The following is a 23982-nucleotide window of genomic DNA, read 5'->3' on the forward strand; positions in this document are numbered from 1 at the left end:
TCCGAGCTGCCCTGTAAGGTGGGCACAGCAGAGGTTGCTGTCCTAAGACTTCGCTCACCTTACGTTGACTGGGTCAGGAGCAGGAGGCCCCAGGATCTTGCTCAAGCCTTGTTTACCCCTCTCTTCAGTGACAGAACAGACTCCTGCCCAAATTCCACATACCCTTCTTATTGTCCCAAACCATTTTACAAAACAGGCTTTCCCTTCAACCTAGATGCCTTTGCTCTCTCCACCCTGCATGCTGCTTCGTGTCCTCCAGGAGTGGCAGGTGCCCTCAGAGCACATGCTGCTGCGTTCTCTGGGCTGGGCTCCAGCTGGGCTGGAGGCTTGGGTCAGACCTGGTATAAATTTGTGCTGAGGGAACAAGTGACCTGGTACTGCCCCAGCTTTCCCCCACGTCATTCCCTAGTGAAGTAGCCACAGCTGCCACAACACAGGAGAAGCACAGATTTCTGCACAGCTAGTCTGGACATTCACACAGATGTTCACTTTGGGCAGAGCACAGCCGCTTGGTCCAAGGGGCCCTATGGATTTGAAGAGGGTACACAAGTGGACCTAGGTACCCTAAGATCCCAGTTAGGAGAATGGCAGTAGGATTCCTTGGGCCACTCTGGATAAGTGGCAGGACACTTGGCCTTGTGCCTGGCCAGATTCAGGTGGCACTGTCAACTAAGTGCCAGCTGTTGTTAGGTACTTTTTATCTATTTCAATTATCATTCTCCCTCAACCAAGGCAAATCCTAATATCCTTTTTTATAGTTGAGGAATCCATGATTATGCTCAGGGTCACACAATATCCAAGTGGGATTAGAACTTGAGATTATCTTCCTTCTGGATGCAGGGCAGGTTCAGAAAACTGCTTTGGTCTTGAGAAACAGCAGTGTCACCAGGGAATACCCCTTCCCTGCCCCCCAGTGTCAGCTGGAGACCTAGGCAGAAGAAGAAAGTACCTCTTGTGGGAGGACAGCTCCTGACAGCTGCCAGAGGGCCGGGACTCTCTATTTTCCAGATGATGCAGTGGCAGTCGGTGGGATTAATAAAGTGCCTGAGGAGCACCTGGGCCATGGGAGGCCTAAGGCCACTCGTCATAGGCTGGACATAGATACTTTTTTTTTTTTTTTTTTGCGGTGCTGGGGATCGAACCCAGGGCCTTGTGCTTGCAAGGCAAGCATTCTACCAACTGAGCTATCTCTCCAGCCCCTGGACGTAAGATTCTTAAGAAAAGAAAACCAGTTTTCCAGGCTGTTCTATCACCTGGTTTGGAGAGGTTTGGGTGAGATCCGTGTGGGCAGAGCTTCCTGAGTGTCCTGGACCACCTATTAAATAAGGAACATTCCTCCCACATAATCCACTCCCACACAAAGCTCTGTAGAAGTATTGCCCTGCAGTACATGCCAGGTACCCAACATAAAGCCAGGACAAAAGTTGTTTACGGAAACCGTTTTAATGTTAGGAAACTGTTTTCACTGACTTCCCAGGGAAGCAGCAGGGCGTGACCTGAGCACGCACTCACTGAGCCATAGCCCCTGCCTCCCATTGCGCTCAGGGTGTGTTTGGCTTAGACTTGTCTGATGGTTCCCTGACGCTCCTGCTGTTGAAAAAGGCGCAGTCACTGCCCAAGTGGCAGGCTTCCTCATCTAGCAGTGCTCTGTTGCCTGTGTCCCATGAGTAGCTCTACTGTAAGCAATAGTCTTGTGACACATAGGTGCCCTGTGTCACAAACGTGAGGACCGGAGCTCAGAGAGGTGAAGAGACTTGGCCAAAGTACACAAGTGATGAGAGGCACAGCTGAGATTCAAACCCAGGAGTCTGGGTCTAGAGACCTTGCATTTGTGCTTAAAATAGGAAACCAGTCCAAAGCAAGGATGCTGCTCTTCTTGTTGCTAAATAGTTCCCTTCGATTATTTCCTCTGGAAAGAAAACAATACCCATGCAGTTGTAATTCATGCCCTAAAGGCAACTCCTTCCAGCCTTTGGCCTAGAAAGAGGTGGCTCCGTGGGGTAAGTGAGTCACCCAGGAAATGGGGGTACCAGTGACACACCACCTCAGACAAGCCAGGTGACCACACAGATGGCTGGGTTTTAACAGCTGCCCAAGTCCTGCCTTGCCTCTTCCTCACCATGCTTCCCTCAGGCAAAGGTCTGAGGGCAGATGTGGAGATGGTGAGGGCAAGTAAATTTGGCCAATGGGTTTGTGAAAAAAGAAAATTACAGGATATGACCCTGGAAATCATGTGGCCTGCTTCTACCAGCCTGGGCATCCTAATCCTAACTGGCTGATTCTCTCCTGATTCTCCTGGAAGAGGGTCCTGTGTGGGGTTCGGCAACTCTCCAGCCTGGAAAAAAGGTCAGAACAGAGAATACCACAGCCACAAACACAGAGAATTGGTAGCTAGGGCTGGCTTCTGGTGTGCTTGAGAGTCCAGCTGGCAGGTCTAGCAACCATCTCAAAACCCCTTGGAGCCCCCGGGTATCACCCAACATCTTGTGTATTCGCGCCCTTCAGTGTAGAAAAGGACACCCTGGGGTCTCATCTGGCAGGTGATACCAGCCATGATAACACCCAGTCTTCTAGTGTACTAGTCCTACCCAGAGCAGGATGGGGGACAGCCAATTTAAAGTTGATGGTCAAGTTTATGTCCTGTGGAAGAGTGATCTAATCACTTAGCTTGAGCCCTTGGATCCAAATGCCAATAAAGGACAATGTGGGAACCAGGGCCTAGCCTGGAACTAAAGCACTCTGAGAGTGCTGTTGGCTTTCATCAAGGCAAGAGTGATACAAATGTGACAATTGTGTCAACACTTGGGCGTCTGCTACCCAGTTCTGGTGCAGACTGTCAGCAGACTCCCACAGTAGCACCAGTAGATTCTAATAAATCCCTGCACAGTGAAACTTGTAAGAAGGTGGCCTTCCATTAAATGCAGACCCCAGAGGGCAACTGCATACCCTCTGTCTCCCTGTGCTTCTGCAGCAAACAGGTGGTTAGCAGCACCTCAACCCAGCCAGTGTTGTAAAATCCACTGCTGAATTCTTGCCTGCCACCCTGGGGGGACTCCTAGGGGTCCTTAGGCAGCAAGGTGAGGAGCTTCCTAAGTGGAGGCATGTCCAGGTGGATGAATAAAGAAGCTGCTGGCCAGGGCTGTCAGGCTATCTTCACCAATGGAAATCTCCCTACTCCCACTTTCCATGGCTTGTCTTCGGTTCTTTCCCACTAACCCCTTTATCAGGCCATAAAGAGAACAGGGTGGGAGGAAGAAGCCAAAGATGGCCTTGCAAAATGACTGCTCATCTGGAGTCCACAGCTGCAAGCTCCCCTCCCTGTAAAGAACCTAGACTACAACTAGGCCTAGCTCAGGCTGGCAGAAAGCTGCAGCTTCCTGGTCCCAACCATGGACACGCAGATTTTGGTGTAGACTATAGACTTCATCAAGTCTAAAAGCCTCTCGGGCTGTTCTGGCCCTGAGAGGCAGAGGGACGACCTCAACCACCTGAGTTTCATTCTGAAGGCTAAAGGCCCTTTGCTGGACTTTGGTATAAAAGTCTTTTTAAGTGAAGGGTGGGAAACAGATCATCATGAATGGAACCGCACGGAAGCCCTCGCGTTCAGTCAGCCATCCACCAAGCCCAGCCTGACAAGACTGGACTGGACCTTGGCAGCGTCAGGTCAATCACCAAATCATAGCTGACTTGAGTTTTTGCCTCCCCTGGCAAGGAGAAACCCGAGTCGCTCATTTTTACACAACAGAATGTCAACACTGGCAGAAACCTCCTCCAGGTGAATAAACAGGTCCAAAGAGAGTAGGTGACCCCCACAGGGTCTCACAGGGAACTGGCTGGGGTACAGAGCCAGGGGTCCTCGCTTTCTGGCCCAGAGTTAGAAGGTATTTGGTCCTTCATAAAATAAATACAAAAAATACACCAAGTCACCAGCATCCATAGTGGGCAGGCCTCATTCCCAGTGGCTTTGCCCAAAAGGCTGTACGTGTTCTAGTTATAGTCCAAATCGCTTAAAAAACTGAAAAGCCGGCATGTTCCATTTAGAATGCAGTCCCGTTAGGTGACAGGTTCCACTGCATGGCCCAGAATTAATCAATGTTTATCAGCTGCATAGAGGATGTTGTAGTGGGATGTTTTATAGAGCAGGTAAACGGAAGGAATGGCAGCCTCGGGGAACACGTGGTGGTTCAGGGCGGTGTCCATCTCATCCACATATTCCACCTGCAGGGCGATGTTCAGTGCCTGGGACAGGGCTGTGATCTGGATGTGGTCACACTCCATGGCCATGGGCTCCACTTCCTGTAAAGCCAAAATGAAAAACAAGCCAGCTTAGGAGGGAGGCCTGGTAGAGGACAGGTGGGTTCAGCCTTGGCTCTCTGGGCCACGGTTGTGGCCTCTATGCTGGGAAAGAATCTGCACAACCACCTGTGAGCAGGCGCTGACCTCGTTGCACAGAGGAAGCTGAGGCTCTAGAGGAAGCAACTCAGCAGGAGATCACTGGGGCTCAGACACTGAACCTGGATGGTTTTTTCCCAGGTGAGGAATCTGGAAAGGGGACAGGAACTTTTCAGGTTATTATCAAAGCATCTTAGAGCTGAAAGGGACCCTGTCATCAAGGGCTTCCAGACCTATGTGCTCACAGGGACAAGGCCGGAGGGTGGGTAAGTGTGTGTCTTGAATCCGGATGCTGATGAGGCCATGGAGAGAAGCAGCAGAGGTGGCAGATGTGTCCCACAGAGAGGCCAGCCGCTACTTAGGGCCTATAGCTTGTTGCCATGGAGAGGTAAGGGCTGGGGGCTTAATCTTCTGATTTTTTTAAAGAGACATCCAGATATTCATATAAAAATTGCCCAATTGTTAAATACCGGCCCCTCCTTCAGAAAAATACACTGTTAAACAAAACCACATCTTGGGGCAGATGTGACTAAGCCGTGACTCTGATTTTGTAAACAGGCCAGTTCAAAGCTTTGATTTTTCCAGAAGGAAATCCCCAGGGAGGGAAAGTGACTTGCTCCAAGTCACACAGCTCAGACAGCTCCAGGAGGGTCCATGTGCAGCTGAACCCAGTACAATTTGAATTGCAAGTGCAGACGTGACCCCCACATCCCCTGGCCAGCAACAGTGGTGCTGAAGTCTGCAGGAGATGGACAAGGGCAGAGCCTAGAGCTGGGGCTGTGTCCCCAAGGCCTGAGACCCTGGGGACCTACGTGAGTGCAGAAGTCTTTGATGTCCATTTCCTCATCAATGAAGTGCCGGAAGAAGTCTGCTCGGTTCTTGATGAAGGCCGACGTGAGCAAGCGCAAGAACTGCACGATATGGTCCGAGGAGTTCTGGTCGTTGAACACTTTAAGCAGGCTGGACACAGAGCCGTCCTTCTCCACCAGCTCCACCACGCTGTAAAACTGCACCCCGCTGGCCGTCAGCAGGGGAGACCAGCAAACCTGCCCACCCCAGGGATTCCCTAGAGGTTTCTTTTTGAGATTCTCAGGCTGTGGTGGGAAATCGTTCTTAGATTCTAAGATTCGAGTAATGGGGTTAATGCCTTGGCACAGAGGCGCTGCAAGGGACAGGCCCAGGCCCTGCACCACCACATGGGCAGAGATTCCTCCACCTCGAATTCAAAGCATCAGAGGGCTGGGAGTCCTGGAAGCCACCCGCTCGCTAGCAGACAGGGACAGAAGGGAGGGCAGGGCCCTGGGCCCCCTGTGCCCACACCTAGCACCAGTAGGAAGCAATCCTGTCCTTCCCCAGGCCCAGCTGGGAGGAGCCAGAGGCCCCAGCTGCAGAGCTGCAGGCCAAGGGCCCAGGGCACTCCTGCCTGCCCCACAGTGTGGAGGGTGCTGGCTCCTCGGCAGCGTGACCCAGTGAACTCACAGCGTTGAAGAAGTTTCGGAACTTGTGCTCCTCAAAGCCAGCAGCCAGAAGGTCACTCGGGGTCTGCAGGACGCGCTCTTTGAACCTGAAGGAGAGTAGACTGGTTATGGGAGAACACAGGTGCCACTGTGACTGGCCACTGCTCAGCCCATGCCAACCCCACACACCCGAGGGGGCTGTGCCCCTCACAGGCGGAGCACCTTTCCACCCTCAAAGCACTCCCACTGACCATCTGTCCTCCCCAGGGAATGCCCCCGAGCAGCTATTCCCTGCAGTGGAGGAAGTGAGGGAATCACACCTGCTCGCAGACATGTGAGCCTCCCTTCAGAGGCCTCTCAACCCTGTCCCCCTCCCTGTCCCTGTGGCCCCTGCCTTCTCACCTCCATGCAGCCTGCACATGCCCAGTCTTCTCCCCTCTCCATAGGGACCTCTGGAGTGACCAACACCTTTCTCCTGTGGAATGGCTCCTGCTCTGCCCATGGCACAGAGGACCCCACAGGGATGTCCCTCCGCACCTCAGAGGTAGCCCCCACAGCCATTCCACAATGGCACGTTCCTCCTGAAGCCCTTGCGGCCTCTGCAGGACATTCTTGAGGGGCTGCTGGAGTTGGTTTGCGTCCCCTCACAAAAGCCTACGAACTGTTAGATTCTCAAGAATTTGGCCAGCCAGGTGTTAACACAGTCATTATTAAAACCAAAATGGTAGAAACTTACAATGAAATAACATATACTAAAAAACGAAGATAACAAGTACTCAAGAGTTCATCACTGTCTAGTTATCTGGTGTCACCTATGCTCTTGAGGTTATGGACCTGAGTGTATGGTGGGGACACTGCATGGGCTACAAGTGTGTGGTATCTTGTGTTTCTTCCCAACTCTTGGCTGGTATTTACACCACAGAAATCCACCAACTCCACGGACGGGGCCCCTGTCCCACCCTTGCCAGGACCTGATTGCCCTTCCAGAGGCAATCCTGAGGTCTTGCTCTGAGTTCTGCTCCTTTGCAAAGCCCTTGCACACTGAGCACCCATCCTGATACCTGTGGGGGCAGAGTGAGGAGCCCCCTGCCTGACCTCTGGGGCTCCAGGACACAGAGGTGACAGCAGGGACAAGATGCAGAACCACAGAACTGCAGTCCATGAAGAAGGATTGCATGCCACACAGGGACCAAGTGAGGAGCACATGCCAACCCTAGCCATGCCCAGTTCTCCTGCCCAGCAGCCTGTCCCCTGGTAAGAGGGGCCAGATGCTGATAAGGCAGGTTTCGGAAGAAGTTGAAGTCACCGTGCAAGGCCTGCCATTGCTAGGGAAGCTGCAAGCTGGGGAAGGCCTGGGGCCACCTCAGGGTGCAGGGAGCTAAAACTGAAGTGGGTAATTCTGCCCAGAGCTATCTTGGCCCCTGGTCACTCCGGGCTGCACACACCTAAGAGAGGTACCGAGGTGGAGGCAACAAACATGGAGCTGGTTTCTGGCCACAGCTTCCCAGCCTCATTAAGCTGTGGCCACAGGCCCCTTCTGCACAGCATGGGTGCCCACAGCCCCCTCTGCAGGGCTGCTGAGAGAATAGGATTTCTGCTGCTGTTCCTGCTGTTGCTCCGCCCACCGGCACCCCTTCCAGTCAGGTCCCAGTGGGGATTTGGAGGTCTGCCCTGCAGCAGCCTCATGGTGACCCCTGCCTGTCTTCAGCAGTGGCCTGGGCACTGGGCAGCACTCCAAGGGGCAGCTACAGCTCTCTAGGTCCACGCCCTCTTCCAGGCCATAACACAGCTCTGCTCCTAGATCTCTGCCCCCATCTCTTCCCCCCTCCATTCCTGGGCCACCCATCCCTGAACCCCTGCCTCATTCATTTCTCACCAAGACTGTGGGGCTCTCTGTGCCAGGGGACATGGAGATGAGTGACACACAGGACTAGTTGAGTGGGGCAAACCCTCGGGCCAGCTCCCCAGAGACAAGGGAGAGCGGAAGGGAAGGAGGCCAGCCCTGGGGCTAAAGGGCAGACTCAGGTGGGGCTTCCACGCGACCCCTGTACAGCCAGTTTCCTCATCTGTAAGAAGCAGGTAACGACAGTGGCTTCCCTCAGGGAGGGTGCTGCTAACCCCTGTCACAGGCCCTGGCGCACAGAAGCCGCGGCAAGGAGGCCCCCTCAGGCTGCTGCAGCATGGAGGCGGGCTGCACAGGGTGCCCAGAGAGTCCCAGAGGACAAAGAGAAAGACAACAGAGCTGACAGTGCGCGCTGTCGGGGTCTAAGTACTCAGGTGAGTCGGTCACTCAATGCCCATGACTACAAAGGGCCACCACTCCCTGGGGACAGGAACTACAGAGTGGACACGGAGGTCAGAGTCAGGCCAGAGCCTGTGTCCAACAGTGTGACAGATGCAAACTCTAGTGTCAGGATGAGGGTCCCTTTGCCTGAATGCAGGTGGCAGTGAGGGGCTGGAGAGGCCTGTGGAGGGTTTCCTAGGCTCCTGGAGGCCTGAATATATTTTCCCTTATTTGTTCATGACAGAAAATGCCAGTGACCACTGGGTGCAGGTCCTGTTTCCTGAAAAGTGGTCTCGTACACCCCACTGCCTGGGGGTGACTCTCACTCAAGGGCTCCCAGACATTGCAGACTTGGCATCACCAAAATGAAACTCCCAACTCCCTACCTTCCATTTGTGGCAAATGGCTACTCCAGCCTGCTAACTCTCAGGCCAGCACACAGGAGGCGGCTGGACCGCCTCCACTCATAGGCCACATCCAGGTCCTGCATGAACCCTGCAGATGCCACCTCCTCAGGTATCTAGAATGGACACTTCCCTCCACAGCTGTCCCAGTGCTGCTCACACTGCCATCTCTGCTCTTGACCCCTCCCTGGCCATGTCTCCCCGGCTATATCCCCACTAGGCCTCCATCCTGCACAAAGTTACCCGGTCAGGGTCCCACTCTGCTCAGTCTCTAGGTGGCCTCCACATCATTTAACTGAAGGCCATGGCCCCTAGAAAGTCCTGTGAAACCCTGTGTGCCCTGCCCTCTCTCCTCCAACTCTGCTTAGAACCGCACCCAGGCCCCTGGCTCCCCAGCCACCCCTGGCTGATTCTTCCCCATAACACTCATCGACACTGGACACACCAACATGGTACCCATGTACTTCCCTCTTCTCCCACAGGGCACAAGCCCAAGGCGGCAGGGAGTTTTGTGTCTGTCCACTGCTGTATCCCCAGGGCCTGGAGCTGGGTCAGCATGTGGTACCTCATGATGACTGACAAGATGAGGGATGGCACCCAGGAAGAACAGGGGTGAAGGGGACAGCGCATAAGGAGCTGGCACAGGCTTTGCCAGTATTGCCCTGCTGAACGCTCATGACAGTTCTGAAGTGTGCAGTATTGTCCTCCTTCCACACATGGGGAAACTGAGGCTCAGAAAGGTCAGGACTTTCTGCGGCATTAGCCTTGGAGGCAGCTGGCCAGGTAAATGCCTGGTCAGTCACTCCTTTGGTCTAAGTCACCATGTATCACCAAGGTGGCTGACCTGGGCTGACCCAGACCTGCAGGTGTAAGGACAGTGAGCTCTGATGCCCTCAATCCCACTGCAGAGGGCAGCTGGGCTCCCCATGCCAACACCACTTGGCACTCCAGGAGATCTGGGGCTGACCTACCACAGAACTGGGGGACCCCACCAGCCCACTGGCCCACTCACTTGAGGATCTCTCTGCTCTTGCCTAGCAGAGACTCCAGGTAGGCATAGCCCAAGGCCCTGTAGAAGCAGTTCCCATCCCCTTTGGTCTTGCGGATCGCGGTGAATCTTTTGCTGAGTTCCTGTGGTCCCGGGAGAGAAGGACATGTGGACATTTGCAGTGATAGGTGACAGTGACTTTCCTCCCAGGTAACATCTGCTTGCTCCCTGCCTCCCACCCACGCTCGTCCACAGAGACTTAGGTGGCCTGGCTGTCAGGCATGGAGGACCCTGGCTTGTCCCCAGGCAGCCTGCAGTAGGGGAGGTGACAGGCAGCTAGGTAATGGTGACAGCAGGGGTGGACTGGGCAGGGGCGTCCACACCAACTGCAGCAGTCAAGAAGGGCTTCCAGAAGGAATGGTGATGAGTTGGGGGCAGGGAGTTCAGCAGAGCTGCCGGTGGGCACAGGTGCTGTAGGTGGGAGGTATGGGCACCAGCGATGTGGACAGTCCTCCAGTCATTTCTTACAGGCATGAGGAAGGCCATGCCACCCCATGACCCTGCATCTGGCTGCCAGCATCCCTCTGCAGTGGCCCGGATCCCCTCCCCAATTCTGTGGGGCCACAGTCAGGGTTCTACCAGCAGAGCGTGGTTTCCAAGGGGTCGGGAGCCCCAGTTCCATCACAGGGACGAGACGGCTCAGAGCCCGGGCCGCCTGAGCAGGCTGGCAGGGTGGGGCATGCCCCACAGGCAGTACAGGGGACAGGCGTCCAGGCTGGCTCCTGCCTGAGAAGTGCTCCCTGGGGAAGCATGTGGAGCTTTCACTGCCCTGAGCTGCCAACCCATCGCCACCTGCCCCACAAAAGGCTGAGGAGGACTTCCTGTCAGTGCTGAGCCAGTCCACTCCACCTGGCGAGAGGAGCAGAGGCATCTGCCCAAGACCAGGGGCCTCGCTTCTCCTGCTGTCCTTGTCCCTAGAGGGAGCGCAGCCCCCAGCAGCCTCCCTTTCCTGAGAGGTGCCCTGGCGCACTGGTTTTGAATAAGACCCAGAAAATCAGGCTGTCAGGGTCCAAATCCCAACTTGGCCACTCAGGAGCAATGAGGTGCTGCCTGATGGTGCCTCAGTTTCCCCAGCTGCAAAGTGGGCCATGGAAGGCCCTGCCTCTCCGGAATGATGAAGCTTAGTGAGCAGATCAAGCACTTAGGATAGTGCTTAGCTTTTTAAAAAAAAAAAAAAAAAAAAAAAGCCTATTTTTTAAAAAATAAGGCATGGATTTCTTGCTTAAAATGGCCCGCATCAGAATGTTCTGGAGTGTTTTAATCTGCCCAGGAATCCAATCCAAACTCTGAGACATCAAAATGGTGCCTTCTTGACCCTAAGTCCAGCCATTTTATCTAGCACCCCCACCTCCCTGCCTGCACTCACCTGAATTTTCCTCTGATAGATCCTGTTTTCAGGATGATCCCGAAGAATTGATAGAATGTCACATTTTTCTGATATTAGGTTGAAAGATGTTTCACTCTGAAAGACAGGGAAGGAAGAATTTCTGTGACTATTTCAAAAGTGCCTGATGGCGTCACCCAACTGTCACCGGGTCGATGGCTTCTGAGCTTCCAGTTACAGGGCACAGTAAGTGACACCTTGCCTCAGAAGACCTGTGTGAGCACATGGCCAGCATCCTAGACGCCTGCCTGGACTGTCACAGTGCCAAGACAGGAGGGTCAGGGTCAGCACTGTGAAGAGGTGTCCACGGTCATGAGGAAACTCCTCTTGCAACCCCAAACTGACGCCTGTAAAACAAAACCTCAGACCTGAGGAGCCCGCACGCACGTTCCTTCTGTCCTGCCTGCCTCGATCGCTCAGGCACTCCTGAACTTCCAGCCCAGGTCACACGCAGGTGGGAACAGCCAGGGCCCCTCCACCCAGCCAGGCTCATATCTAGGGAAGACTGTGGCCAGAGGAGGCCTCCTGTGGGTAGAGAGGGAGGTCTGGCCGTGCCAGAAGGATTTGGAAACCTGGGTTCAAGGAGCACACATCTTCCCGCACGTCCTCCCAGTGAAGCAGCCCAGCTGAGTCAAGGTCAAGTCCAGCCAAGGTGGACTAGTGCTCCAAGCCTGAGAAATCAGCTGGCAGGGAAGGGCCACTGTCCCGGGGCCAGGGCAGCCAGGGCAGACGCTGCTCAGCCGATTGGCCTGCACCCCGCCTCCAGCCTGGCCAGAGCCATCCTGGCATCAGCACGGGGAAGTGCTGTTCGCCACTCACACTCCTGGGTCAAAGTGAGCCCCGGGAACCCAGGGAGGCCAGTGTCTCGCAGCAGTACCCAGCTGGAAGGCCGAGAACCAGATTTCTGTAAACGGAAACCTAGCGTTCTGCCCACGTATGCCCCTAGCCCTGACACCTAGCTGTCACTTCAGTTCGTCTCACTTTGGGTCTCTGACCACACCTGTCTTTCCTAAGTGGCCCCTCAGCCTCTTGGGCACCTCAGTAACGGGCCCACTCTGAGGTGCCTCTGATGTTCCAAGTCCTGACGAGGCTGGGGGAGCATCCCTGGTCCTGATGGCTAGCTTTCACCAAAGCCGAGCCGCCAGAGCAGGCCTCGGTGACTCCTAGGGCTGCTCCTGTCCCTGCAGGAAAAGACTCCAAACTTCTGATAACGACCTCTGGCCCCAACTGCTACACCCAGCATCAGGCCAGGGAAGAGGCAATGGGAAGGGTCATTGCAAGGAGGCAGGGATGTCCCCACCTCCTGTGGTCTCCAATGCCACATGGCCTCCCTTGGCAGGCTGTCTGCCATCTCCAGTGTCCTATCTGAGGCCCCAGGACCCATCTCCCTGGAAATTCCCGGGTTGCTCTCCTCCCCTCCCCGAGACTTGGGGGGTTGGCCGCTTTCCAGAGGAACACTTGAAGGGGGCAGGGGAGAGAACCTGTCATCCCAAAGGGCAAGATAGAGTCTACGCTCAGAGACATGAGCATGCAAAGGCCTGGGGGTGGGGAGAGGGATCCTGGGTTCATTTCTAGATGTTTCCATTCTATACTTGGCTTCTTTGCAAAGTCACCTGCAGGCTCCTGGCTCCCTTCTGCCCTGACACACAGTGGCACCCAGGGCAGTCGCTGCAAGCTGCTGTCACCCCAGCCATTACCCATTTCTGCGCCACCAACAGATCCCAGTCTCACTTCTGGCAACGTGATGAGGAATGACCCGCCCCCCTCTCCCAATCGTTCCCCAGCCTGTCTTGCCGCTGTGGGCAGCCATTGACCAGGGCTGGTCAAACATACCCATACAGATTTGCAGAGGGCTTCTGAGAAAGCATTCAGTTCTGAATAAAAAGAAAACAGATGGCATGTTGAATCCCTTCCTACTTTTAATGCAGACGCAGTTACTTTATAGCAGCCATCCTGTGACCATAAGGTAGAAAGCCAACATGTGGAAAACGGTTTGATGGTCTGCTGATTCCCTGAGCTCAAGACACATGAAATAGGGACAGGTGCCATAACTGTGCACCTACCACGTCTACACTCTGGAAGAGGGTCCACATCCCCATTATTTGACTTAGTCACCAGAGCGATCTTGTGATGTGAGTACTGTTATTCCCACCACACCCATGCTGATGACAGGGTCAGGTGCCCCGTGCTGGGAAGTGCGGTAATGCACGGCTGTATAACCCTGCATGTTCCACTGCGCCCAACCTCCAGGAAGGCAGAGTGCAGAGGAGGCGGCACGGGGGAATGCATCGTGTGGGGCAGACAGGGGCCGGTCCCACCTTGCCCTGTGCCAAATGCCCACGGGCACCCTGAAGCTCCAGAGTCTCCGGGCGGTGAGTGGGTGCGAGATGATCAGCAGACAACCTGAGAGGCAGCAGGGGCACCTGCCCAGCGGTGCCTGACGTCTCCACCTTACTAACAACTGGTCCCACCTTGTAAAAGGCTTAACATGAGGGTTTTCAGACAATGGCTAAAAAGCAGAACAACCCTACTTAATGCTGCTTGTTCCCGGACTGCCACCCAAACTCAGACACCCATCCACCTCCAGAACATCATCGTCCCAAGCTGACACACTGTCCCCATCAAGCTCTGCTCCCTCTCCCTGCTTCCAGTCTCTGGCAACAGACTTTGGACAGCCTGTCTATGGATCTGACTGCTCTGAGAACCCCACAGAAATAGAATGTACAAAATAAAATAAATAAAAAATTTAAAAAATCAAGAGCTGTATTATGGGTGTGTTTTAAATTTGAATGTACGTTATTTTATAGATATTGCGGGATTCTTTTTCTGCACTCAGTGACGTTTAAGACCCACCTGGCTGACAACTGGCTCCAGGATGCTCCTCCATCCCCAGGTGAGGGAGGCTCGGTTGCCTCTAGCGGCCCCTAGTGGTCGCAGGTGTGTTTACTGGGGCACTTTGGGGCCAAGTGGGTATCCACTCTGGTCTTTCAGGTTCTCGCTCAGAACACCTCCAGGTGACCCAACCCCACCTCATCCCCACCAGCACAACTCTTGTGTCACCTCCCGGTCCCAATAGACTAGAGACTCAGGCTCCAGGGCGAAACCCAAGCACATTCCTGAGGTACCAGCCCAGAAATCAGAACAGCCCACTGGGTTTGACCTTGGCTAATGCTAATTGGTGTTTGCTTATGAAACCCTGGCTGAAAATTTCCAGGATGTTATGCAGAGATCACAGACTGGGTCATGCCCACGCCTTGTCAGACCTAATCAGGCCACATCAAAGGATTTTAGATCTGTAATTGCTGGTTTGTAAATAGATGCTAATTAATTAAGTCATGTGGGCAGCTTCTGGGCTTGGCAGTTGTTTTCAGCAGGTGGAGGTGAGGAGACTGTCAGCGACAATCTCCAGCCAGGCCACTGGCTCACACCCCTGCCCGACTGCCCAGCATCCCTGTCCTGGGTGCACCTGAGGGCAACCTGCAGCCCAGGCTCCTACAGGTCACCCACCTTCCCCAGGTCACTCTGGGTCCAGCAGCAAAACTAGCTCCTGGCCAGCCCGTCTCTCTCTGGGGCTGCGGGGCAGGGCTGGCTGGCCCCGGGCTGTGAGCCAGCCTCCTTAGGCCCTGCCTCCAGCAGACCCAGCTGGCAACATAGCCGGACCTCAAGCCACAACCAGAAGAGGCTGCACACTCCAGCCTTACCTGCCAGCAGGACGAGGTTCAGAACGGGGGCACCGTCCCCTCTTAGAAGGCCCAAGTCACTTCTGGAGGTCCTGGCCCCGTCTGCCTGGGGCTAGGGTCTCTGCAGTGGGCTGCTCCAGGCACTAGAAGGAGATGCCCCTTGCAGATGTCACCTCGGGGATATGACATATGACATAGGTATGCATGGAGTCCTCAAAGCTTTTATTGATGAGGTGACCATCAAGTGTTTGGAAGCCATGACTATAGCGACAGCTATCACCCCAAGTTTCCTGTTGCTGCTACAACAAACGAGGACAAACTTGGTGACTTAAAACAACACATTTTTTCCCTCTTGCACTTGGAGGTCAGGAGTCCAAAGTGCGCCTCACGGGGCTGCAGGCAGGACAGGACAAGCCTGGCTCCTCCCAGGCTCTGGGGACTCTGCTGCTCTGCCTCTCCCAGCCCCCAGAAGCTGCCTGTCCTGGCCATCACCTCTGCTGACTCCGAGGGCCCTGCCCTTTCTTTCTGTAAGAAAGGGCCCCAGCCCAGCCCCAGCCCTGGCTCCAGCCCATTACTGGCTGGCTCTGCAGAGCCCTGAGCCTGGGCACTGCCCCTTGAAATGCTGCCTGGGCTCATACGACATCCTCCCAGTGGACCCTCAGATTTCATCTCCCACCAGACCTCGAGCCCTAAGGCTCCTACCTCAAAGGGTCACCAACCACTGGGATGTCTGAGTGGCAGCTCTCAGTTCACTGGTCCCCAGTAGCTCTCTTGCTTTCCTCATTTCCCCTAGGCTTTCCCAGCTCCCTAGCATACACCCCAAATCCCAGCCTCTTCCACTCTCCCCTCCAGGTGGCTGTGCTCCTGGGTCTGGCCTGAGCCTCCGCCATCTCCCCAAGGGACTGCAACAGGTCTGCCCAGCTGACCACCAGCTCCGCCCAACAGCAGCCAGCAGATGGGGAACCCCCTTCCCCAACACCCTCTGCCATGGCTGGACTGTACCCCCCAAATGCACGCGGCACTCTAACTACCAGTGCGACGGTATTAAAAGGCAGGGCTCTTGCCCCATGAATGGACCAATGCCCCCTCTTGGTCTCTCCAGCCCTCTGGCCCTGGGACGCTGTCACCACGCTCACACACAGCAAGAAGACCCGGCCTGATGCCAGGTCTTGAGTAGGACTTCCAGCTTCCAGAACTGTTCTCCAAGTCAGCCTCTGTTCGTTATGCATCACTCGGTCCGCAGCACTCTGTTACAGCAGCACAACTGGACTGAGAACCAGGAGTGAGGAGCTGCCACGACAACACCTGGCAACCGAGGAAGCTGGGGCTGGGCAGCGTGTGCTGGGCCGCCTCCGTGACCGTCAACGCAGCACCAGGGGCGGTTCTATGCAGGCTCAGGAGCGCAGGGCCACTGGCATCAGTCTACTTAGGTGGCCGTGACCCGTGGACACAGAGGCCATGCTGCTGAGGAACACGGTGTGGGAACTGGAGGCAAGGCATCCTCACTCGTAAAGTGCCACGGAGCCTGGCCACCTACGTCCATGCCTGAGTGCTCCGCAGAAGGTGGACCGCCGGGGCTGCGAACCGGGCCACTGGAGGAAGACGCCTCTGGGCAGCGCGGCCCGGGGCTGGTGAGCAGCAGGAGGATGCGTGGGCCAATGACTGAACAGCGGAGTTTAGAACTAAAGAAGTGGGAAATCTGCAGCGCGGCCAGGAGAATGGAATGCCCCCGCAGGAGAGCAAACCTGCGGCGCAGCCACGCCGCCCTTTTCAGAAGAGGTCGGTGTGGCCGCAGGGAGGCAGGTCGATCATAGAGATGGGGGAACAAAGAAGATCCTGATGGCGTTTCAGAGGCCCTGGGGGCGAGCTGGGAGCCGGAGGGTGACCTTTCCGCAGAGCTGCTCTGGACTACAGCCTGCTGTGCTGTGCTGCGGCCGCAGCCCAGTGCCACCTTCGCCTGGGCAAGGTAGGGCGGCTCCAGTGGCCACAGCCACGGGCCCTGGCCCTGTCCACGTGGGGCTGACCCTGCAGAGCAGAGGACACTATCGGGTGTTGGACCTACTTGGGGCTGGTGAGCTTCTTTACCCCCCTTGGAACGGACGTGTCTGTCCTGTGCCTGTCCCGTCACTGTGCCGGATGCACATAACCCGTGTGACCCCCAAGGCTGACAGATGGGAGGAGCCTGCCCCCAGCCGCCCACACCTGCCTTACCCAAGACTATGGACTTGAGACTTTTGAGTTGGCGCTGGAATGCGTTATTATTTCTGGGGATGTTGGGACAGAATGAATGTATTCTGTATAAGAGAACATGAGGTATTGGGGGAGGGGGGAAGAATGCTGTGGTCTAGTGTCCCCTCCTAAGACACGATCAGGTATTAAGAGGTGGGACCTTTCAGAGGCACTTAGGACAGAGGGCCCCTGTTCTATCCCCTCTGCTGCCTTCTACCATATTAAGATGCAGCAAGAAGGCCCCCACCAGATGCCAGCACCTTGATCTTGGACTTCCCAGTCTCCAGAACAGGAAGCCCATACATTTCTGTCCATTATAAATTACCCAGTCTATGATATTCTGCTACAGCATCACAAAACCTACTAAGACACCCTCCAATGGCTTCCTCACTTAGGGAAGATTCAAACTTCTGACAATGACCTCTTCACTCTGGCCACATTCAGCCCTTGCTTATTTTGCTCTCCCTAATCTCCAGCTGTGATGGCTCTCTTTCTGCTCCTCCATCGGGATTCGCTCATTTCGACCCCAGGGCCTTTGCACATGCTGTTCCTACTGCATGGAATGCTTCTCTGCCTTTTTTTTTTTTTTTTTTTTGTGGTGCTGGGGGATTTGAACCCAGGGCCTTGTGCTTGCAAGGCAAGCACTCTACCAACTGAGCTATAGCCCCAGCCCGTTTCTCTGCTTTTTATATGATTCAGGTGATGACACCTCTAGAGAGACTTTCCCAGAGCACCTGTCTGAAGCTGCTTCTCCTCACCTCTGCGGCCTTACCTTGTTTACTTTTTTTTAGGGCATGATCTGACAGCTGTGTTCTAGACTAGAATGTCAATTCCATCAGGGCAGCATGGTCTGAGTCCAGCAAAGCCACAGGGTATGGCTGCCCAAGGCCTTGGGGACCCAACACCTGCCTTAGTGTGTCCAAGAGGGAGACATGGAGTCAAGGAAGATATTACAGTTTGGATATGAGGTGTTTCCCAAAAGCTCCTGTTAATAATGCAGGGATATTCAGAGGTAGAATGATTCTGTTCTGGCTTGAACAACCAGGTAACCACAGGCGGGTGGGCTGCGGCTGGAGGAGGCAGGTCACTGGGTGAGTGCCCTGGAAAGGCGCATCTGTCCTGCAGCCCCTTCTCTCTGTTCCCGGCTGCCGGAGGGAGCAGCTCCCTGCACTGGGCCCTGTCCTGCTGCGCTGCCTCTCCTTGGGTGCAGCCGATGGAGCTGAGCACCTGTGGAAGGAGACCTCTGGAACCATGAACCTCAAGTAACCTTTCCTCCTCTCAGTTGTTCTTGCCGGGTCTTTTGGTCAAGGTGAAGCTAAAGCTAACTAAAACAGAGTATTCTGTAACCCTGAGATTTAATGTTTTTCACATAATGACTCTGTCTCTGCGGGACCCCCAGGTGTCCGGAGCAAGGATCCCAAAATGTACATGGAGCGTTGTGAGTTGACGGTGCCCCTAGAATTCACATCTGAAGTCCCAGCTCCCGACCCCTGAAGGCAGCCTTCCTTGGGAACAGGGTCCTTGCAGATGTGATGTTCAGATGAGGTCACACTGGGGTGGGGTGGGTCTCTCATCCTATGGCTGGTGACCTTGTAAAGGGGGGAAATCAGACACAGAAACACACACACAGGTACATGGAAATGGGGTTTGGTGGCCACTGCCAAGGAACACCAGGAGCTCAGAGAGGTACCTGGCATGACGCCTCCCTAGTGTCCTCAGAGGGAGCACGGCCCTGCACGCGCTTGAGCTGGGACCTCTGGCCTCCAGAACCTGCAACACCCCACGTGTGGCGCTTGTCACTGCAGCCCCAGCAAATTAAGGCAGTGAAACGGGCCAGCAGGTCGTGGGCCCCGGCCTGGCCACTGCCACCTTGTGTCCACTCACTGCAGAGCCCATCCATGCCAACGACGGTCTTACTTGTCAAAAATGCTGTGGTCCCGCTGCTGACAAGAAAGCTCCTCAGCACCACAGTGAAGGCCTCCCGGTGGGCTCCCACCCGCTCGCCCTTCCCGCGGTCCCCCAGACTGGACTGGCTGTCCTAAACCCTCCTGCACACCCTCCAACGCCCACTCAAGACTTCCTCAGTGGCGTGTCCCCAACTCTCCCAGAGTGCACTGGCCTCTCACTGTGCCCCAAAGGCCCCGGTAAGCCTCTCAGGCCACGTCAGTAGCTCGGCGCTGCCTGGGTCCAGCCTACCTGGCCAGCAGGCAGTGAGCTCCCGAGAGCCAGCGCCTTCTCTTACCCCTGTCCAGCTCCAGCCCAAAGAGGCTGCATGGCGAGACCTCGCGGGCAACCCTCCCTCACTCACCAGGAGCAGAACGCACCTTGAGGGAGATGAGACCCCTCATTGTTTGCAGACCCTGCCAGGGGCAGCCCCCGTCCCACCACAAGGCTCCGTGGCTTCTACCTGGGACCTGGCCTCAGGTTAGCCCAGCGACTTTGATGAGCAAGACACTGTATTTTCCAAGGACGTTCTCTTTTATCCACCACCCAGGCCAGGCTCAAACACCGGAGGACCCCCTCCACCTAGCCCAGGGCCCAGCATGGTGCCTGGTACCCAGCAGGTGCTCAATAAATGCCATGTGAACAAAAGAGAGCTAACCTGCACGGCCTTCAGGGCTGCTCCCACCCACGCTCCCACTGGTTAGCCACTGCTTTCCTGGCCAAGGCACCCTCACCCCGAGAGGTAAGGGTCAGGCCGAACTGCGGGTCCTGAACCCAGAGTGATGCGAGAGGGAGTTTGCACAGCACAAAGCACAGGCCTAGAGGCCCAGCCCCTACTGCCCTTATGTACCCAGTGGTGGCCAGAGGGCATGCCAGCCTCCAGCTGCCAGGAGGCTCAGCCATCACCTCAGCTCTGCCACGCCCTGGTGGGTAATGTGAAAACACCTGTGCCACCTTCCAGGAACCAGCGGAGCCAGGTAAATCCGGGCACCAGGAAGAAGCAGGAAACTGGTGCTTCCAGAGGCCCCAGAAGCCCCCAGCCATGGCCAGCAGGAGGCCAGCTAGTCTGGGACAGGCCAGCTCAGGTGCCCTGGTTGCCAGGAGCGGGCTCTGACCCATGCCCCCGCCCCGCAGCTTCCTGCAGCGGTGACCTGTTCTCCTGCCCCAACATGGGAAGAAGGAGGCTGAGCACAAAGACCAGGCACCTGTGCACCAAGCACCGGTTTCCAGGACCCGCTTCCGCAGCAAAGGCTGCAGCGGAGTCCCAGGGCTCCCCAGGCACCACCTCGCGTGGCCTCAGCAGCAAGTCTCACTGGCTCAAGCCGCTTGCTTCCCAAGGGGTGAGGGTGAGACGGTCAAGCCAAGAGCTACCTGACCCTGCTCCACGGGCGCCTGCTCGGCCTGAGGTGCTCTGGAGGCCATCGCGCCCAGTCCCCCGCCGCCTGGACGCTGGGCTGATGTGTTACACTGAGCGTACTGGACCCGGAGCCCAGAAGCCTGGGTTCAAACCCCAGTCCAAGCACCACCCCGGTGGGTTAGCAGCCCCTTCCTCTCTGGCCTGTTTCCCCACGTGCCAAGCCCAGGCGTTGGCCTTCCAGGGTCTCCTGTGGCTCCTCCTGCTTAGACAGGACTCTGGATTGGAGGTTCTTCCAGTGGCTTTCCCTGAACCCCTAACTCATGCCTCTCAACTTGAGGCAGCCTCTCCACAAGGGTCCAAATTACAAAGACCTGTTGACATCTGAGATGGAGCAAAAGTCCAGACACCCACAGGGACAGCAACCTGGACCTGGCCACTGGTGTCTGCCCTAGGTCCACCGGGGCTGGGGCAGAGGGGCAGGGGAGGAGTGGGCTTTAATGGCCAAGCCCTTTGGTGGGTGGGGCCGTGAGCCACAGGCTGGAAGGCTACTTAACAAAGAGGGGACAACCTTAGCTCTGGAGCCCCCTCCCGCTCCTGTCGAGGGCGCCTACCTCGCGACTTCAAGGGCCACCTGGGGCGGATATGCCAGGCGGGGACCGCGCGTCGAGCTGGACCCTTCGGCTAGGCTCCCTGGGGAACCGCGGCACGCGTACCGGGGCCTCAGTACGGTATTCGGGGTCGGGAAGTCCGCGGGGACAGCACAGGGGACTGACCCTCGCGCCCACCCCAGTGCCCGCGAGTGCACATGCGCCCTGGCGGCGACCCCGCCCCCGCGCCCCTTCCCGTTTCCCCCTGAACACTGACCATAGTGACCGGCGCCGTCGGGCCACGTCCCGCCCCAGCGAGGAGCGATCCGGTGCGGGAGGGTGCCGCGGGAGGCGCTGGTCGGCTCCACCGTTGGGTCGGGCGGCGGGGGCCTCGAGGGCGTGGGGGCGTGCGGAGAATACACCCGACCGCTCCGCAAAGCAAAGGTTAGACCGCCACTGTGTCCCAGCAAGACACACGCCCCGCGATTGACGTCGGAAGTGAGCAATCAGAAGCCGGGACGTAAGGCGTCACAGAAAGTGGGTGGGACTTCACGCGCCTGCGGCCTATGTTTCAGGGCCCATTTGACAGGAGGCCGCCCCTTTTTAAAGATACCGAAAGATTTTTAACTAGCATAGGAGTTAGCCCAGCCCAGAGGAGACAGGTCCTCATTTGTAAAGCCTGAAGGGCTTTTACCTAAAATAGCAAACTGAAGTCTCCTGAAGTATTAGCTGGCCCTCATTAATTCATAAACAAGGTCACATAAGTATAGTTTGCTCAAGATCAGACTTCTTAAGAAACATGTGTCCAATAACACCGAGGTACCTGCCGCCCCTGTCTAGCTGCTAGTATTTTACCCCCTTCCGGCTCATGAATCAGTAGGTTGCCATGCACCCAATTGATGTTTGTTGAATGGACGAATTTTCAGGTTGGTTGACGCTGTGGCTCTGGAATTGTAGGGGTGTGTAGGAGGAACAGATCATGAACCAGGTGTGGGTGACTCACCCTGCGTACAAGCTCATTACTCTGGGCCTCAAACAAGGAGCATTTGTCACTCGAAGATTCCTTCCCTTGACCCCTGGAGGAGCTACCTGCCTGTGGCGGTAGTGGGGTTGTGCCCATGCACTGCACACCCCATCTCGTGCACCCATTTTACAAGGACAGGTACCAACTTGGTTCTACTGTAGCACAGTGATCACATTCGGGAGAAACGACCCTTGGAGTTTTGAATCTCGATCTTTCCTGGACTAGGAATATCATCTGACACTGTTTTAGGATGCTGAGTAGCAGCTAGTTGCAGCTTCCGGTCCACCCGGATAGGGAGGAGAGATAAATGACGCTCTGCAGTGCAGAGTGCTGTGTGGCTAAGCTGGGGTGTGTGTGGATGGCGGGTGTGTTGAATGCATATCTGGCCTGTCATTGTCTTGATCTCTGAGCAATTGACCAGGTGTAACCCCATCGTCAGGTGGGGACATCTGTACTAGTACTTCCAGGAGACTGTTCTCCTCCCCACCCACCCTTACATTGCCCCAGGCCCCAGGCTGGGCTTCTGGGCAGACCAACATCTGTGTCTTCAATCGGATGTCATATAGTGGGTGCCAACCGTGGGGTCTGTAGAGGCTGCAGGAGCAGCAGCAGTGGCAGCTGTTTACAGGTGCGCAGTTACACAGCGCACCCCCTGTCGGGCAGCGTCCCAAACTCTGAACACATATTATCTTACTCAATTTACTTAGTTTATGGGGGTTGGTCCTGTTATTACTGTCCCTATTTTGCGGATGAGAACACTGAAGCATAGAGAGATTAAACTACTTGCCCAAATCTACACCACGTGAAGGTGACTCATTTAGTCCCAGGCGCCAGACCCCAGAGCTGGTTCTGAATTCGCTCTGCCCACAGGCCAGGTTGTGGGAGCTGTGCACGCCCCACCCTCTTATTTGCTTTTTGGAAAGTTTCTGGCTTTGTGTTTTGTTTTGAAGTGGGCCTCACTTCAGGCTGGCCTTGAACTCCTGGGCCCAAGCCATCCTCCTGCTTTAGCCTCCACATAGCTGGGAACCACAAGCTGCTTTTTTTTGTTTTTCAGAGCCAGGGAAGTGACGGGAGCAGCCCAGAGTCGCTGGAGAGGCCTGACCGGACCCTGGACTTCTGACTCCGCATCCATTGCTCAGTTTGGGATGTGTTAGGCCTCCCTCTGTGGGGAATGGCTGAGCCTGGAGTGGCTTCATGGGTGTGGCTGAGGAGTCTGAACTGAGGGCAGTAAGACCTGAGCCCTAGGCCCACTCCTCCCGCCCCCAGGCCACAGCAGCTCCCAGCAAGGCCAGCATGGGCACTGAAAGGAGCAGAGGTGGGAGTCCAGGGAACACTGGGCCCTGGCTCTGGGCTCTGCCCTTACTGCAGTGTGTCCTCTGGTGACTCCTAGCTCTTCTCTGGCCTCCTTTCTCATTCAGTGAGCAGGCTGAGTGGTCATAAAAGGTCTGATCGTAGTGAGGACTTTAAACCGAGATGCCCTGCGGCACGATGTATGTGAAACAGAATCTTCAACTGAAGCTCAAATGCACGAAGGCTATGGGCATCTCTCCCAACTGTACCTCCTCAGGCTTCTTCCTGAACTCGGTAAAGGGCTGATTAGGAGAGAAAACGGTGGACCAGGCATCCGGGCAGCCTTTACCCCAGTCAGAGTCGAGAATGTGAGCAGCCCGGAGGGTGTGTGGTCCTGCCTGCGGTGAACCACGAACCGCCCCTCTCTCCAGGCACCCTGCTGCCTGGCGTCCAGGTGCCAGGTGGAGACGGAGGCCATGGCTTCACAAGTCCAGGGGAGAGTGAGGCCTGGGGTCTCGTCCTCCGGCAGGGGACCTGGCCTGGCCTTCCTAGGCTGGTCGGATGCAGAGATCTCCCAAGTCCACCCACCACGCTCCACATGGGGCCCCAGCCCAGCGTTCCTGTTCTCTTCCCGACGTCCCCACTTCTCCGGGAGCTTCCGAGGATGACACCCAGGGCCTAGGACCTTCCCTGTGACTTCCCCCTTCTCAGCACCTCGCTCCTCCCGATTGCCCTTCTCACGGGCTCCGCTTCCCACCTCCCACCTACCCTCTCGGTCTGCCTCCTCCTCCAGGAAGCCTTTCTGGATCTGCCAGCAGTCATGAATTCCCCTAATCTCCACACCATGGAGATTCCTGTCCTCAGAGGTGCTGATCCCTCACCACTGCGGTGTGGAAGGGACA

General features: G+C 56.0%; 1 protein-coding gene across 2 annotated transcripts; it reads right to left on the reverse strand.

The window, feature by feature from the left end:
- Nucleotides 1-1214: 1214 nt before the first annotated feature.
- Nucleotides 1215-21444, reverse strand: OTUB2 (OTU deubiquitinase, ubiquitin aldehyde binding 2). 2 transcript variants are annotated; one of them, XM_079127694.1, is made up of 6 exons: nt 21044-21432; nt 10952-11047; nt 9550-9668; nt 5872-5956; nt 5205-5399; nt 1215-4296 (listed from the first exon to the last, which is right to left on the reverse strand). In XM_079127694.1, exons 1-6 carry the CDS (start codon nt 21044-21046, stop codon nt 4090-4092), a joined length of 705 nt encoding a protein of 234 aa, XP_078983820.1. In that variant the 5' UTR covers nt 21047-21432; the 3' UTR covers nt 1215-4089. The 2 variants fall into 2 exon arrangements, 1 of the variants encoding a protein (XP_078983820.1); XR_013761925.1 differs by having other exon boundaries at nt 4166-4296; nt 4441-5399; nt 21044-21444.
- Nucleotides 21445-23982: the final 2538 nt, after the last annotated feature.

This window comes from Sciurus vulgaris (genome assembly GCF_902686455.1).
Source record: "Sciurus vulgaris genome assembly, chromosome: 2".
In the NCBI taxonomy this organism is placed as follows: Eukaryota; Metazoa; Chordata; class Mammalia; order Rodentia; family Sciuridae; genus Sciurus; species Sciurus vulgaris.